The sequence below is a fragment of the Myotis myotis genome, unplaced genomic scaffold (assembly GCF_014108235.1).
Source record: "Myotis myotis isolate mMyoMyo1 unplaced genomic scaffold, mMyoMyo1.p scaffold_m19_p_8, whole genome shotgun sequence".
NCBI classification, from domain to species: Eukaryota; Metazoa; Chordata; class Mammalia; order Chiroptera; family Vespertilionidae; genus Myotis; species Myotis myotis.
The window spans coordinates 44496262-44513449 of NW_023416390.1; the positions used below are offsets into that span (position 1 = coordinate 44496262).

Here is a 17188-nt window from a genome sequence, read left to right on the forward strand (position 1 = left end):
AGGCCCATGACAGCAAGCTGGCCACCTGTGGATTCCTTGAGGAATGGAGCTCCCTCCTCCCTCCTGTCAGGGTCCGGGGTGCAGGTGAATGGGGTTCCTGGATGGCAGGCCACTGACAGCAAGCTCTCCAACAGCAGATTCTGTGAGGAATGGGGCTGCCTCCTCCCTACTGTCAGGGTCTGGTTTGAAGGCCGGACTCAGTACTTCCACGCTCCGCTCTGAGGGCGGGTTCCTGCCTGAATCCTCACCCTCCGGGAAACAGCTGGGGGAGGGCGCAGCCGTTTCCAAGACGACCCCTGCAGGACTGACTTCCTTCTGCTTGGTCGCGCTTCTGGACGTGATGTTACACCCAGGGTTTTTATATAAGTAGATTACCTTTTTGGTATTTCTTCTTCTTTCTTCCCTCCCCCCCCCCCAATTAATAAACCCATTCTAATAACTTTTATTCAACAAAGAATTTTTAAGAGTTGGGAATTTTTTATTTTCTAGAGCTAATTTATTTACTGTGAATGAATATTATTTATGGTACATGTTTTAGTTTGTATGTAGTTTGTGCTATTACTTTTAGTGCAGGTTTTCAGTATTATTTATTGCCATTTGTAAGATAACTGGATTGACTAAATAATATTTGTCATCTTGAAAAAAATAACCTTACCTTCCATAAGCCTTAATCTCTTTTTTTATGTGTTTTTATTGATTTTAAAGAGAGAAAGGAAAGGAGAGGGAAGAAAGATAGAAACATCAATGAGAGAGAATCATCTATCCGCTGCCTCTTGCATGCCCCCTACTAGGGATCAAGCCTGCAACCTGGTCAGGGAATTGAAACCAGCAACCTCTTGGTGCATGGGTCGACACTCAACCTGAGCCACACCGGCTGGGCTGAACAGTTTTAATAGAAATGAGAGTAAACCACATTTCTAATAAAGGGGGAGACTAGAAATGACCTCACTGTTTATACATGTCCCCTGGATTTATGGTGCATCCATACCATGAATAACTTGAGGGGAACTAGCTTAGTAAAGGTCAGGTCCTTAGTAAATTTACTGAATGATGTCAAGTCACTGAGTAAACCAGCTCTGGATCCTCCTTTGTGTAAGTTGCATCATTTTCTGATATTAACATATGGTCTTGCCAGCAGTTATATTCAGTCAGAAACATATCACTGCTGATTTTTTTTAAAAAGTCAAGACCTAGATTCACACACAAAACTATGTAAGGTGTGTATAAGGACCTAATATTGCCATATGTAACAACTTCAAAGATTTTAAACATACTTTGATGTTGTAAAGTAGAATACACAGATTTGAGAGAGTTCTAATACTCAATAAAGATAGAAATGATAATGTAACTCAGCTTTAGTGCTAGATTGAGCCATCTTTAAAAGATTTTTAGAAAATATAATTAGAATTTAAGTAGCTGAGGGTAGTTGAATGGCTAGGTGGACATGAAGTATAGAAAAGAATAAATTAAAGTTCTTATTAAAGTATATTAGAGAAAACTACTTCAGGGGTTTATTTTAAGTTGCAAGAATTTAGTTTAATTCAAAATTTCAAATAGTACCATTGGGATTATTTTATTTCCCATTATAAAGATAAGTATTGTTTTGTGAAACCTGTATCTGTTTGGATATGTGTATAAAAATGTCTGTGCACCATATGTTTGAGTCAAGTATAAAATCGATTTCTTCCTGTGGGTGATGGTCAAAAAATGTTGAAAGCTATTGTATTAGAACACAATAAAATGAAGGATGTAACTCTAGTATGGAGAGCTTTGAGTTAAGATGGTAGACTGAGCCAATATGAGAAATTCCCTCTTGTTTCTAATATGTAGAAACACCAGAGAAAATAACCAGAAAAGATTATTTTGATGATGGTGTGGTATTTTTAGAACACATGGTGGGACTTGAAAGCAAGAAAAAGGATTCTCTAGATGCCCAAAACAAAGAGGACCCATTGACAGTAGAGAATGAAGCAACAGTTTATGGCCCTCAGGGAAAATTAAGTTTATATGTCCATATACTTTTAGTAGGACTAAAAGTCCAGCATAGGCCTTATGCTACAGGTGCTGCTGGAACAAGGCTCTCTCGTAAAGCCTAGAAAAAGCTATCCTTTCCATAATCAGACAAATGAAAATGTCCCCACTCCCACCCCTTCTGAACAAGGGAGGAAACTGTTAATCTCAGGAAATTAGAGACTGGACTGCACTATACGAGGTAGGGGCCCTTAGTTTGCATTACCAATAAACCAAGTGCTGAAACACTAAGCCTTAAAATGACCCAGAGCCCAAGACACTATAGGTCTTTCCCTAGAAGCAACAACCATAAAACTATAGCGTAGATGTACGTATATGTCAACAACTTGGGGACCACACATTCCCTTGGAACATAACTACATAACTGCTGCTGCCAAATGACCTCACACCCCAAAACAACACAGCACATACACAGGAGCCAATTGTTGTCAGAGGTTAGCAGATGACAAATGGTAGGGGCAAAGTTATACCTGAGAAATCAGAAGTAACTAGAGCAGCCTGAAAGAAACTTTTAAATTAATCTGCTGAAAAGATTGAAAGGGACTAAGAATTCATTAAACAAAGAGTAAAATGTTGTCTAAAAAAAGAGTGGGTAGATTTGAAAGAGTAACAAATAGAATTTTTAGAAATAAAATTAGTATCTGGGAAGTCAAATACAATGTGAACTAACCCTAGGAAAATCAAATGATAGAATCTGGATTTCAAGACTGGCTAAGATCATAAAACTGAAGGTAAATTTGAGACACAGTCTTTGAGAAATCTAATTCTAACTTAATAATAAAGATCTCATTCTGCCAAAGAATCAAACATATCCCAACTAGTGTATCTCAAAGCATCACCCTTTTAGTCTTAAAACTGATTGTCCCGAAACCAAGATGGCAGCATAGGTTAACGCCGGAGTTTGCTGCCTTGAACAACCACTTCAAAAGTGAAACTAAAAAACGGAACGGACATCACCCAGAACCACAGGAACGCTGGCTGAGTGGAAGTCCTACAACTAGGAGGAAAGAGAAACGCATACGGACACTCAGAGGAGGCGCAGTGCTGAAGTCAAATTCTGAGGTGCAGAGTGCGCGGAGCGGGCTGGCGGCGGAGGGCACAGTTGGCATTTTCAATCGGGAGGGAGTCGCAGACTCTGAGCTCCAGATCCGGGCGAGTCTTTAGGGACCCAGACTCAAACGGGAGAAGCGGGACTGTCTGGCTTCGGTCAGAGCGAGTGCAGCTTTCTCTCCGAGGTTTGCAGTGGGTGCTGGGACTCAGAGAGGCAGAGCCCCTGGGGACAGGACTGAGAGCCGCCATAACTGCTCTCTCCGGCCCACCCTGTTGATCCTGTGCGACCCGCCCCGCCCAAGCCCTGCACAGAGGCATTTGCCAGATAGCCTCAGGCAAAGGCTAGATTAGCACCTCCCTAGAGGACAGAAGTTCTCTCACTGCAGACACAGCTGATTCTCACAGCCACTTGGCCTGGAGGTCAAACCCTCCCTGGTATTAGCTACAACAATCAAGGTTTAACTATAAGACTTCGCACAAAGACGACTAGGGGGTGCACCAAGGAAGCATAACAAAATGCAGAGACAAAGAAACAGGACAAAATTGTCAATGGAAGATATAGAGTTCAGAACCACACTTTTAAGGTCTCTCAAGAACTGTTTAGAAGCCGCCGATAAACTTAATGAGATCTACAAGAAAACTAACGAGACCCTCGATGTTATATTGGGGAACCAACTAGTAATTAAGCATACACGGACTGAAATAACGAATATTATACAGACTCCCGACAGCAGACCAGAGGAACGCAAGAATCAAGTCAATGATTTGAAATGCGAGGAAGCAAAAAACACCCAACCGGAAAAGCAAAATGAAAAAAGAATCCAAAAATGCGAGGATAGTGTAAGGAGCCTCTGGGACAGCTTCAAGCGTACCAACATCAGAATTATAGGGGTGCCAGAAGATGAGAGAGACCAAGATATTGAAAACCTATTTGAAGAAATAATGACAGAAAACTTCCCCCACCTGGTGAAAGAAATAGCCTTACATGTCCAGGAAGCGCAGAGAACCCCAAACAAAAGGAATCCAAAGAGGACCACACCAAGACACATCATCATTAAAATGCCAAGAGCAAAAGATAAAGAGAGAATCTTAAAAGCAGCAAGAGAAAGAAACTCAGTTACCTACAAGGGAATACCCATACGACTGTCAGCTGATTTCTCAACAGAAACTTTGCAGGCCAGAAGGGAGTGGCAAGAAATATTCAAAGTGATGAATACCAAGAACCTACAACCAAGATTACTTTATCCAGCAAAGCTATCATTCAGAAGTGAAGGTCAGATAAAGAGCTTCACAGATAAGGAAAAGCTAAAGGAGTTCATCACCACCAAACCAGGATTATATGAAATGCTGAAAGGTATCCTTTAAGAAGAGGAAGAGGAAGAAAAAGGTAAAGATACAAATTATGAACAACAAATATGCATCTATCAACAAGTGAATCTAAGAATCAAGTGAATAAATAATCTGATGAACAGAATGAACTGGTGATTATAATAGAATCAGGGACACAGAAAGGGAATGGACTGACTATTCTTGTGGGGGAAAGGGGTGTGGGAGATGCGGGAAGAGACTGGACAAAAATCGTGCACCTATGGATGAGGACAGTGGGTGGGGAGTGAGGGCGGAGGGTGGGGCGGGAACTGGGAGGAGGGGAGTTATGGGGGGACAAAAAAGAGGAACAAATGTAATAATCTGAACAATAAAGATTTAATAAAAAATAAATAAAATAAAATAAAATAAAATAAAACTGATTGTCCCTGCTTTGTCCTTTTGCTTCATTACCAGGGAGAGAAATACAACTAGTGGCCATTCCTCTTCCCATTTGTCACGCTTAAGACTTTGGGGAAAGCAGTGTGGCTCTGACTCCATAAGAGGATGGATCCTATTGCACTACTCTCTGTTCATATAAATTTGTAAAATGAATACATTTTATGAAAGTCTTTACAGTTTAACTCTTTGGGAGTGTGTTGTCTTGAATGTTTCTTCTCCACTTATAGTTAGATGGTCTATGACAATATTATCATTATTTTGATCACTAATAATTGCATAGGTTTCAGGCATCTGTTAACGTTTGTATATGGAGATTATTATTCAGTCACTTTGGTAGAATATACTTGAAATTGTTTTTCTAGTAGTGATACTGAGCTCAACTTTGATTTTTCAATATCCCTCATGTGCCCATAGCCCACATTCTTTAGATGACTAGCTATAGTTTGGGGCATGGTTTGTAGCAATAGAATAGACATTTTTCTGCAAAAGGTAAATGGTCCCAATGGGGTTCAGACTTGTGATCTTGGCCTCATTATCACACTTTTGTAACCATCAGGTCTAATAGTTATGTTATGTATTTCAATCAGTAATCTTGAAATTGAGTTATATTTCTTAAATTACCCATTGTTTATTTCAAATAGTTAATTAAAAATCACTCTGGGATATTTCTCACTTTTGTTTGATAGTAAAAGTAACAAAAGTAAAGCAGACAACCAAAGAACCTACCTCACTTTTCATCTTCCCTGTGTTTTCTGTGACAGTGAAAGTCACAAAAGTGAAGCTTGCAGGCAAAGAACCTAACTCACTTTACGGAAAGTGCTACGGTACCTTTTTCTTTTAGTGAGGCTATAGCAGGTCTGATGTCAGTCACTTTAGAGACCTTTAGACCTCAGTGCTCATTTATTGCTAAAATGTACCAGCTCTGCTTCTGCATTATGAAGATCATCTGTCAACACTTTGAGATATTCTCCTTTGTTATTAAGCTTGTGATGCTCTACACTGTCAGGTTTTTTGCCAATTATAGTTAAGGTACAATGGTGTATTCACCAGATCAAAGTCTCACATTGGCAGTAGAAAAATGATTTGTAAGTCTTTATTCATCTGAATTGTACAATAGAGCACCTGAGGAATGCAAATAATCCTTCTGAGGACTCTGCAGGAAAGGCTGTTAGAATGACAGGGTAGAACTATTGTTATTCTGACTTGATGTTTTAGCCAAAGTAATTATTTCTTATTATTTCATAACAGTTCTAGCTTTATTAGTTATGTTGACCATATTTATGAAGCAAAATGTATATGATATTTTATCCTTTTACATGGGCTTGCTTTATTAAACTTTCTTTGAATCTATATTTGGTATGTGATCTTTTTTAATTACATACTTGATCGTATCTGATGTATCATAAATGTATGTTACATTTTAATGTACAGTTTTGTTTAAATCTATGATGTAACTTAGAATAGGCAAAATATCAAATTAAATTTTCCTTTTTTTCCCTTAACCTGCCCTTCATAATTTTGGCTAAGAAAATATCTAGCTTGGATTTCCTATTTTAAAGGACACTAAAACAAATCTTTATTCATCTATTTATTGGGCTGGTCTCTGTGTGTTTTTTTAAGGATGTGACCAAAAGGAAAAAATAAAAATTATGAAGAGCAAGAACCACTGATGACATATTAAATAAATAAACGATAGTTAGCCTTGTAAAACAAGCATATACCAAGCCTTTATCCCATTGTAAATCCTATTTAGTAAGCGACATATATTTTTAATTTTCTAATAACTCTGATTCTCTGCCATTTTCTTTGATTGGTGAGTGTTAATGACTGTGATTTAATTCTTGTGTGTCTTTTCCCCTAAAGTGACCTTAACATTGATTAATTAAAGAATTCCTGCCAGTTTTGTTTTGTTTGTTTTTTTGCAATAGTGGCTATTAAAACCTTGGTCTAAATATGGGAGACTAGTGGAACTCTGCATGGTATACATTAGTATAAATTTCTATGAAATCTATATTCAGTTCTATACTAAATCTATTTCAGAATTATAGGTATACATACTATGATTATCTGAGAATGAAAATTAATGATATTATTTCTGTTAATACTTGTTTACTATATGCCAGGCATTACTTTTCTAGGTTCTTTACAATATAATATGTACTATTATCTCCATTTTTAGAGATGAGGAAACTGAGGCTTAGAAAGGTTCAGTAACTTGCCCAAGGAAAAAAAACTAGTAAAGTGGTAGGATCGGGACCTGGTTAATATAATCATTTATACTTATTTCACTTATGTTCTAACTGCTACTTTGTCAGAATACTCCATGCTTTGGGGGGAGAGGGGTTCAAGTCATCTTTTTAAATAACACTTGGTATCAATTTCCTAACTGATTTGGCTTTTCAACCCATTTTGAATTCAAAGGAATTTATTTCCTCTGCAGTTCTATACTCATGATCCTACAAAAGTGAGATTTATAAGAGCAGTGTGTACATAATCAGCTAGGCTTGTTAATGTGTATTTCTGGACATGTTTGTTTTAATTAGCAAAAATATCCCTCAAAAACAATACTAATGTAAATTCTTGGTCATCTAAGAAGGAACTAAAGCAAGAATTATAGATATTTGTGTAGAAGTAATTATTTGCCAAAGACTCCTCAAAATTAGCTGGTACTTTTAGGTTTGATTTCTATACAAACAAACTTTGTTTTTCGAAAATTTGCTTTGTAAAGTAAGGAAAATAAATCAAAATTGAGGTTTTCAAGGGCACAGGTGTTAACACTGAACAAAATTAGTGTAACTTTTAAAAGTTTTAAAATATTTGTGTAATAGTTTCTATAGATGATGTGCTAAAGTAAAACTAAATTGCAGTAAAATATTATGGCGTATACCTGAAGCAATTGCTGCCTGTTAATGCCTTGACCTTGGAAAGCTATACACAAAAAGATGGCATCATAAAACCGTGCAATTCTTATGAATATGTATGTGCTACTTGATAATAATGAATGTGGTACAGTCATGCATGCACTACAAGATAATGTTGTGCCCTTTTTTGTCTACAGGTTGATAAAAATCAAAGAGTGGGTGGACAAGTCTGACCCAGGTGCCTTGGTCATTCCTTTTAGTGGGGCCTTGGAACTCAAGTTGCAAGAATTGAGTGCTGAGGAGAGACAGCAGTATCTGGAAGCGAACACGACACAAAGGTTAATTTAGCATTCATTTTCCCTACACTTTATTATCAACTATTTCCTTGCAGTAATTTAATTGCTTGCGCTGATAGAATAATAAATGACAGAGTAATTACCATTATAAAGAGGGAATCTTCTCCTTTCTTTACCATGAGACAGAGTGAAAAGATTTATTTTAAATTAAGTTTTTAACTGTCATCTGTCATCTCTGTACAGTGTTTTAATTATAACATAGGTATTAGTTATGTATATTTTTGAGAAGGAATGATCGCCAAAACTCTTTCGTCATGTTCAGTGGGGGAGGGGAAAAGGTGAATCAGTTGCCTGAATTTTTTCTGAGTAACCGTTAATATATTGTTTAAACATTGGATTTCAATCAAATAATTTTGCTTTCATGACCCACATCCTGGAAATAATTAATATTGGAGGAAATCATCGTAGAATAGGTAAATCGGGTTTTTCTTTTTTTGTAGTAAACAATTCAAAATGACATATTCAGACTAATACAATTAGAATCAGTTTTAAAAGGGTTTTTTAGAAATAGTTATATGCTTTCTGACCTCTTCAAGAGCATTAGAAAGATGAATGGTCATTTACTAGTATCTTTAACATTTTCTACTTGAAATGAATAATTTTAGCTCTGTACCAATCTATGGCACAATTAACTTATATGTTGAGTGAATTTGTTTCATTTTATTTCAGCGCTTTGCCAAAGATCATTAAGGCTGGGTTTGCAGCACTCCAACTAGAATACTTTTTCACTGCAGGCCCAGATGAAGTGCGTGCATGGACCATCAGGGTAAGATTCATACTTATTCATCAGCTATATCCAGTTCCACACTATTGAATTCAGATTGATATCACTGACTTTGAAGTTTGTCATGGTGGCGGTTAGCTAGTCATTACAGATGAGGTTTTTGTCCAGGATAACTTTAATTATTTGTGAGCTGCTGAACAGTGAAAGTGGAGCGGCATTGATTGAGGCAGGTAACAATTGATTCTGCCTATTACATAGTCTGAATTTCTTCATCCTGTAGAATCTGTCTACCCTCCTCCTGTGGTCAGAGATAAGACGCACCAGTATTGTGCTTGCTTAATCTGTGTGACTGGGTTTGTCTGCAGTGAAATTGATGTTGCTTTTCATTTTGTATTCGCTAAGTTTGTTTGGGTTGCGGGTGGTTCTTTCCTCCTTTGCTTTGCTCGGATTACATTTTCAGCAATAAAAGCAATATGACATCATTATGCTCTTCGTAGATACACAGTTGGGCTCGAAGAGCTAAACTCAATGCGCAATAATTCATGCCTTTTGTAATTTGAATTCATAGAGGTAGTGTTTATTTTTTCAATGTTATATATTCAGTCTTTCTTCTTTAAAAATGGATATGTATTTTAAATACTGATGTGTACTGATTAGGACCAAAAAGAATGACTAATTTATTCCCAGAGGACAATAGAAACTGAACTGTAATGGCTTGCTTTTAAATGTAAATGTATTATAATATGGTAGTTACTATTGAAAAATATTTTGAAATATATATAGTCCCACATAGTGTTATAGAATGTAAAAATTATGTTGGAACTTTTAGAAATACTATTTATTCTTTCTTTTATTGTGCTTTTTAAATATATGCTACATGAGTAATTTTAGTGCTGCTTTGATTTCTGTTTGCACTGACTACCGCAATTTATTGTTATATTTATTTTGATTTAATGTGGATAGGAACATGGAGGCAGTTCAACATAATGTTAAATGTGTTGTATGAATGTGAGATTCACTTTTCTTTTATTTCCTCTCCTCTTTGTAAAAAAGAAAAATGTTTGACTGATTTCTAACCAAGGTCCTTTTACATAGACTTATAAAATAATGTCAAAGCAAATCCGAGTTGGTAAATAAATTGCCAGGGTTTATTTTTACTATATATTTTAAAGCCTTAAAACTTCTGGACTGAAGTATGTGTAACAGGAAAGATAATGTGTTCTGGACTTGAAAATTTTGAAAGCTGGTTTATCTTAAGACTGATTGTAAGTATCCATGATTTAATGTGCTAAGATATTTAGTCAGGTAAGCATCAGTGAGTAGCCATATTAACCCAATACATCTTTTATTGTAAAAACTGTGCTTTATAGTGTCAGACTTCTTATCACTTTAACATGCTTTATTAAGCAGTCTTTAGGTCACCATTATTTCTCAGATTTCTTTCCATGGTTGTGTGTGTCTGGAATGTATGTCCTTGTAATTTAACATATGCGGTAATTACAAGACATTTCTCTTCCTACATCGACTTGAATTTTTCTACATGATGGCAGGGTGTGCAATGTAAAATGCTCAAAATTTTTATTATATGAATTTCAAAATTATTTGCTAAACATATATTTTATATATATATGATTTGTTGGAAAATATCTTTTAAATTTCTATATATTGATTTTTTATATTCTTTAGATGTACTGAAAATTTCAAGGCTTTTTCTTTTTAAAACCTTTGCTAATATATCTTAAAAGTTACTTTAAAATCCTTATTTTTTCCATTGTGAAGAATAGAAAATCGAAATGAAACACAGGCCAAAACCAAACCACTGCATCTAAATCAATAAAACTGTGGATGACTGACTGTTAGGAAAAAACAAAGCTATGCTTCTTTAATATCTACTGATCTGTCTGTGCTAAATCTGCTACACAGATAGTGTCCAGTGTTGGAAAGGTACTAATTGTGTACCTGACATCTTCACTGGTATTAAACTAAGTTTAAGTTGGCCACAACTACAGATCAGAAAAAAGAAACTCAACGCTTACAATCATCTTAAATGCAATTAGTTTTCTCTGGTCTTTTCAAAGAAAGGGACGAAGGCTCCTCAAGCTGCAGGAAAGATTCACACAGACTTTGAAAAAGGATTCATTATGGCTGAAGTAATGAAATATGATGATTTTAAAGAGGAAGGTTCTGAAAATGCAGTCAAGGTAAGGAATTATAGTTTCATATTTTGTAATTTTTACTAATAGGAAGATACTCATGATTAAAATGATTAATGAGTGTATCAGGGTTTAGTGTTACTAACCACTGATTGAACAGCTGTAGATGTTTACATGCTTTTAGATAATTTTAAAAATGTGTGAATTGTGTTTTTCTAAAACTGAAAAAAATAAACTAGTTTTAAGTAATTATAAATAATTTCAAAGAATTTGTTCACTGATGGCCAGTGAAGAATTATATTTATTACATTTGAATATCTAAAGTAGAAGTAGTATTATATACTTGTGATTAATTCAAAGGGACAGAAAATCTGTTCTTACTGAAACTTCATGGTTGTACTTTTTTTTTTTTTTTTTTTTAGATATTTGGGGATTTGATTTGCTTTCTCAACACTAGAGGGCAGGTCCAAAATTGTGCTTTATTTTAGCTAATAAGTATAATTTGCTTAGCAGCTCTTATAGTAAAGCAATGTTATATATGGGTAATAAATTAATTTTTATAATGTAAATCCTTTTCCAGGCTTAATCTTGTTTGACTTTATTATGTTTTACTTAGCAGAATCTAGTTGGTATGTCATCTCTAATCAGTAGATAGGTCAAGTGATTAAACTGACATTGTAGTAAGTAAGGCTTCTTTATCTTAAATGTAATTTGTTATTTGAAGACTGCCATAGAAAATGTTAAAGAATTTAAAGAGGTCTCTTGTGTTTACTATTTCATAATTTGAAAGGAATGCAGAAAAGTTTATTTCAAATTTAATGTATTCTCATTGGTATCATTGGAAAGATCATACTGAACAGCAGGACTTTAAAAGAACTTTTGGAACCCCAGGAAGAGGAGGGGAAAACCTGGTATAATTGATTCAATGTGGAATGGGAGCCATTTTGTTTTCTAAAAATTAGTGAGGGAAGTTAGTTCACAACTAAATGTCATTAACGCTCCACTGGTGTCATTTGTGTCGGTAGAGAGGTGTGCAAATACTGAGATTGAACTTTATCAGGAATGCTAATTAGACTTGGAAACCTCAGGTTATTTTCAACATGCTACAAAATGTTAGCACATATATTTTATATAATAGAGATAATTTTAAAAAAGGATATTTTTCTATTATTAGAATTCAGAAATCAGATGATAATTTTTTATACTCTGTGATAAGCCTGCACCAATCCTTGATAGATATGCTATTGTAATAAACTTGAAAGATGTATAAGTTGTGAATACTTCCTTTAACAACACCTGGAAATTTTATAATATACAATAAAGTAATATTTCCTGCTTGTAGAAATGCTTGGCACAAACTGGGGACTTTTGTATTATAAATTGGAAATTATTGACCTCTGGATTTTTAGCTTAAAATACCATTAAGTATTTTATATGATTTTTAATCTCCAAAACTAACATTTCAGAATTTGAACTCAAAGTAAATAAAGCATTTATGAGTTGTTTTATACTCTTTTATTCAACAAATACTTACTTGCATATTATCAAGAAGATTTTAGCTTCAAGAGCAAGATTAGTATATGTGTGAATGTATGTATATGTATTTCTAGTACCAGTGCAGCATAACTAATTTAATGCCAGTGCTGTGAACTATATACTGAATAGCTCTGTGTGGGCTTTGTAGTCTACAGGGATATCACATTATTAGCAATCATATCTGCTTAGGCAAAGCTGGCTTCTACAGATGGCTGCTTTCAAGTGCAAATGAACTGGTTAGACGTGTCTTGTTTAATACATACTCAAGATTCACAAATGGGTATTGATTTTTTTTTTCAACCAGTGTTTCTGATAGCAGTGGAAATGGATTAAATGGTCTCTAGAGAATTTAAAGGAACACTGTCACTTTTAATTAATAGTAAACTTGAGTGGTAACAAAGTATATAAACTTGTATATTAGTATGTCATGTCAATATGTATTTGATTTAAATTGTCTGTATAGCTTTATAACTGTGGGCTCTGTATTCTCAAAATATGTAGCATATGGCCTATAATATATCACGTCTTTATAAAAATCATGTGAGAGAGTGTGTGTGTGGGTGTATGCATGTGTGTGGGAGGGTGTCTGTGCCATTTAGAATGTTAAGAGTATCAAGGCTTTTTTTTAATTGGCTGTTTTAATAATAATACATATTATTAGTAGGTGATTTTTATATGTAGTCTAGATATTTGAAAATACGCTTACTACAGCTCTGATCTGGTTTGTTGATTTTAACCTCAGATGTATGATCTTCGTTAGTGTTGCTTCTCATTAGTATAATTGCACTTGACTTTGAATATTCTTATCGATATGTTCAAAGGGAAGTAGTGATCTTGTTGGGCAAAGATTTTGTGTTCTCAGTAAATTCTATAACAGAAGGAAAATACTTTTGAGAATTTTTTCAAAAGATCACGTCCTCGTTGTCGAGTGGTCGATGGTGGAGTCACATGGACCTAGATGTCAGTTTGTGCAGGTTTAGGCGTAGATGCTGAAGAGTCTGCTGCGCTCAGGGTGAAGTGTGTGTGCTGCGCCATGAGGTGAACCTGGGTCTCTGGAACTGCCACGTGTTTGCATGAGGATCACTGACTGACTACATGTCTAAATCTGCATACCAGCAGGTGGAATCAGTTGCTTTGCCAACTAATATACAAGTGAAAAAAATATCTGTCTCTGCAGTTCCAACCTGTTAGAGTCCGCTTGTGACTAGGGCTGTTAGTCAGTACAGGCACACCTCGTTTTATTGCACTTCGCTTCATTGCGCTTCACAGATGCTGTGTTTTTTACAAATTGAAGGCTAGACCCTCCACCAGAAAAAAAATTACAGCTTGCTTTATTGCAATACTTGCTTTATTGTGTTGATCTGGAACCAAACCTGTGATATCTTTGAGGTATGCTGGTAATCTTCATGATGCATTCTAATACAGAGCACTATGTATGGTCATTGTCAAGACCAAATAAAAAACTACAAGGAAATAATTTAAAATCTGTGTATTTTTACACTTGATAGTAGTTCTTCTTGTAGCAAACCATCTTTTTTGACACCACAGAATTTCTTTAAGTAAACAAAGAAGCCTTATACTAGTTATGTAGTCTTTTTTTCCTGCCTGGTTTGATCTGTTTTGTTACAGTGACTTGCTGGATGTTTGCAGACACATCAGAAATGTACCATAAACAGCATGTAATGAAACTTAATGATATTTGTATAATTACATTTATATACCAACAATTTAGTGGAGAATACATTATGATTATGTATGTATGGAAAATCTAGTTCTGCCCAAATCGGGAATATTTTGCTTCTCTCCAATTCTAGTTTTAAACTTGTATGCCTTCCTATATTTATTTCTTTAAAATATATATATATATATATGTATATATATGTAATATATATGACCTAAGAGTATAATACTTTTTGCATCTGTTCCTACCATTTACCTTATGCTTTATGCATTTAGTTGTACAATAACCCATTTCTTCTATATTTTCTATTTGTAGGCCGCTGGAAAGTACAGACAACAAGGCAGAAATTATATTGTTGAAGATGGAGATATTATCTTCTTCAAATTTAATACACCTCAGCAACCAAAGAAAAAATAAATTTTAGTTATTGCTCAGATAAACATACGATTTTCAAAAAGCATATGATTTTTTTTTAATTAAAATTTCTGAAAACTGAAGGGACACACAAAGTTGGGGGATGGGAATCTTCTACAAACAGAATTATTTTTATTTGTTCTAAAATTAAAATACTGTGTATCTCCAATGAAATGCAAGTTCTCTAATGTGAACAGCTTTGCTTTTCACGTGATTAAGACCCTACTCCAAATTGTGGAAGCTTTTCAGGAACCATATTACTCTCATGATACTTCATTAATCTCCATCATGTATGCCAAGCCTGACACATTTGACAGTGAGGACAATGTGGCTTGCTCCTTTTTGAATCTACAGATAATGCATGTTTTACAGTACTCCAGATGTCTACACTCAATAAAACATTTGACAAAACCAGCCTTGGTGTGTTTGGGGATGTCTGTATTGACTGACTGTGGTGTGCTAAATGCGATACGGCACCTGGTGGTTGCTGATTACTGTGTGTGCGACACAGTAACTGGCAGTGTGGGGCAGCTGCAATTGTATCTTAAAAGTGAGTCTTTCATGGGAATCAGAAGAAAAGTATACCAAGGGTTTGTCTCAAGAAAGTTAATTAATTTGTAGATGGACATTTATTGAAGGATGATAGCAATGATGCTACAAAGGATATAACATAGGTGACTGTGACCAAAAAGAAAATAATGCTGGAAAAAATCTGCTTCGAAAGTAAGGGATTTTTTGTTATTGTTCTGATCATATTGAAGAGAGTGTTTATTTTGAATCTTTCCTTTGAAATTATGAAATTATTGTGCAAACAACTAATTCGTGTCTTTGGTGGGTTATATTTTTCTTTAATTTCGTAGTGAGTGTAAAAGTTTATTACTAAAAAGATAAGACCTTGAAAATAAAAAGAGCCTGTTTTCATACTTGCTATCAAAATATTTTAGACCAGTTGAAATTTGAGTATGTATAAGTTAAGCCCTTTCTAAAATTGTAATAGAAAATTCTGAAAGAAAATAATGATGAATTAGTTCTTTGGAGACCAATTGGCACTTGGCCTTCTTCTCTAATGAGGATAGTCTTAGCGTCTCTCATCCCTGAACCCTCCCTTCCTCTCCCACATTAACACTCCTGCAAGACCTCCCTGTCCCCATCCATGCCCTTATGTTCTCTGTGATTATAGGACCGTTTCAGTGGAATGCGGTCATACCTAGGTTAGCCCTTTATTCTGCTGTATTACTTTGTCACATTAAAGATGAGGAAATATGAAAACACACACTTAAACTTAACATTGAAACAACATAGCACAAAAGGCAAGAAAATAAGTGATTTTAAAGGAGCTTCGGCTATACATAAGAAAGGATGTTTAAAGGAGTAATGAATGTAATAGGAGCTCTTAAGTGAGTATGCCCTTTTTGAGAATCAAATGCAATAGTCCCACCTTATCCTCAGGGGATATGTTCTAAGAACTCTGGTGGATGCCTATAACTGAGGATAGTACCCAGCTTATGCTATATTTTTTCCTGTATACACTTACCTATGAAAAAGCTTAATAAATCATGCACAGTAAGATATTAACAATAGTAAAATAGAACATTTATAATATAAAAGTTATGTAAATATGGTCTCTCATAACCTATCTGATAACTGAGACAGTTACTAAGTAACTAACAGGCAGGTAGCATATACAGTGTGGATACACTGGATAAAGGGATGATTCATGTCTTGGACCAGACAGAGCGAGACAGCATGAGATTTCATCATGCTACTCAGAACAGCATGTAATTTAAATCTTAATTGCTAAAACTGGAATTTTTCATTTAACATTTTTGGACTTCAATTGACCACAGGTAACTGAAACTGCAGAAAGTAAAACCATGTATAAGGAGGAACTATATCAAGATATTTTTTTGCAAACATAAAAATTCATAAGCTGCAGCAGAGAAATACTAAAACTAAGTGCAAAGTTTTTTTTAAGAACTAAATAAAACATAAGTGAAACTCAGGTACAGGTGCAGTTGACCAAGTTTGCTGTGAAAATTCATACATTTCTGTATTGGAGGAATGTATAGATTAGTAGATTGCTAGGGGTTTTACTAGTAGAAGAAGAAATCACATATTTTGCTTTCGAGTCTTCTCCAAAGTAAATTGCATAGACTTCTTACATATGTTTGAAATCTTATTTAAAGGCCTTTTTGATTGTGTAATTTTACTTTTGCTAACTTCTAATGTGATAATTGTACATGGCAGAACAGAACCATTAAGAGAAAGAAGTGAGTTTTGAGATAACTGCATTTGCTGGGGGCTGAAATTAAATGCTTAAAATGTTTAATTTGGTTAGAGGTTCTGCAACATTCTAAAAATGTGTACAAAATTGTATTTCCTACAAAAGTTGAGAATTCCAAGAACTTTTACACACAAATAACTGAGAGTAGGCTATATCTTCATGTTTAATACTGGTGATAATTATCTGTATTTTTAGGATTATAATTGAATATTTTTTCACCTATCTAGCTCCATTTAATTATATCTTTAATTAAAAAGATATTTTCTTTTTGCCCAAAGCTTAGAAAAAGGTGTGTAGTATCATGGAATTTAGTTTTATCATGTTATCCCTG

The 17188-nt window shown here is 34.9% G+C and overlaps 1 protein-coding gene across 8 annotated transcripts in view; it reads left to right on the top strand.

The window, feature by feature from the left end:
* Nucleotides 1–14987, top strand: part of OLA1 (Obg like ATPase 1) — a 172493-nt gene extending 157506 nt beyond the window's left edge. For 6 of the 8 annotated variants that reach the window (XM_036319375.1, XM_036319378.1, XM_036319377.1 and 3 more), the window contains 4 exons: nt 7907–8047; nt 8735–8831; nt 10868–10990; nt 14475–14987. In XM_036319375.1, the coding sequence (XP_036175268.1) occupies nt 7907–8047; nt 8735–8831; nt 10868–10990; nt 14475–14576 (463 nt within the window). In that variant the 3' untranslated portion in view covers nt 14577–14987. Of the gene's footprint in view, nt 1–7906; nt 8048–8734; nt 8832–10568; nt 10634–10867; nt 10991–14474 lie in introns of those variants that run through there. The other 2 variants (XM_036319379.1, XM_036319380.1) reach the window with 2 other exon arrangements.
* Nucleotides 14988–17188: the final 2201 nt, after the last annotated feature.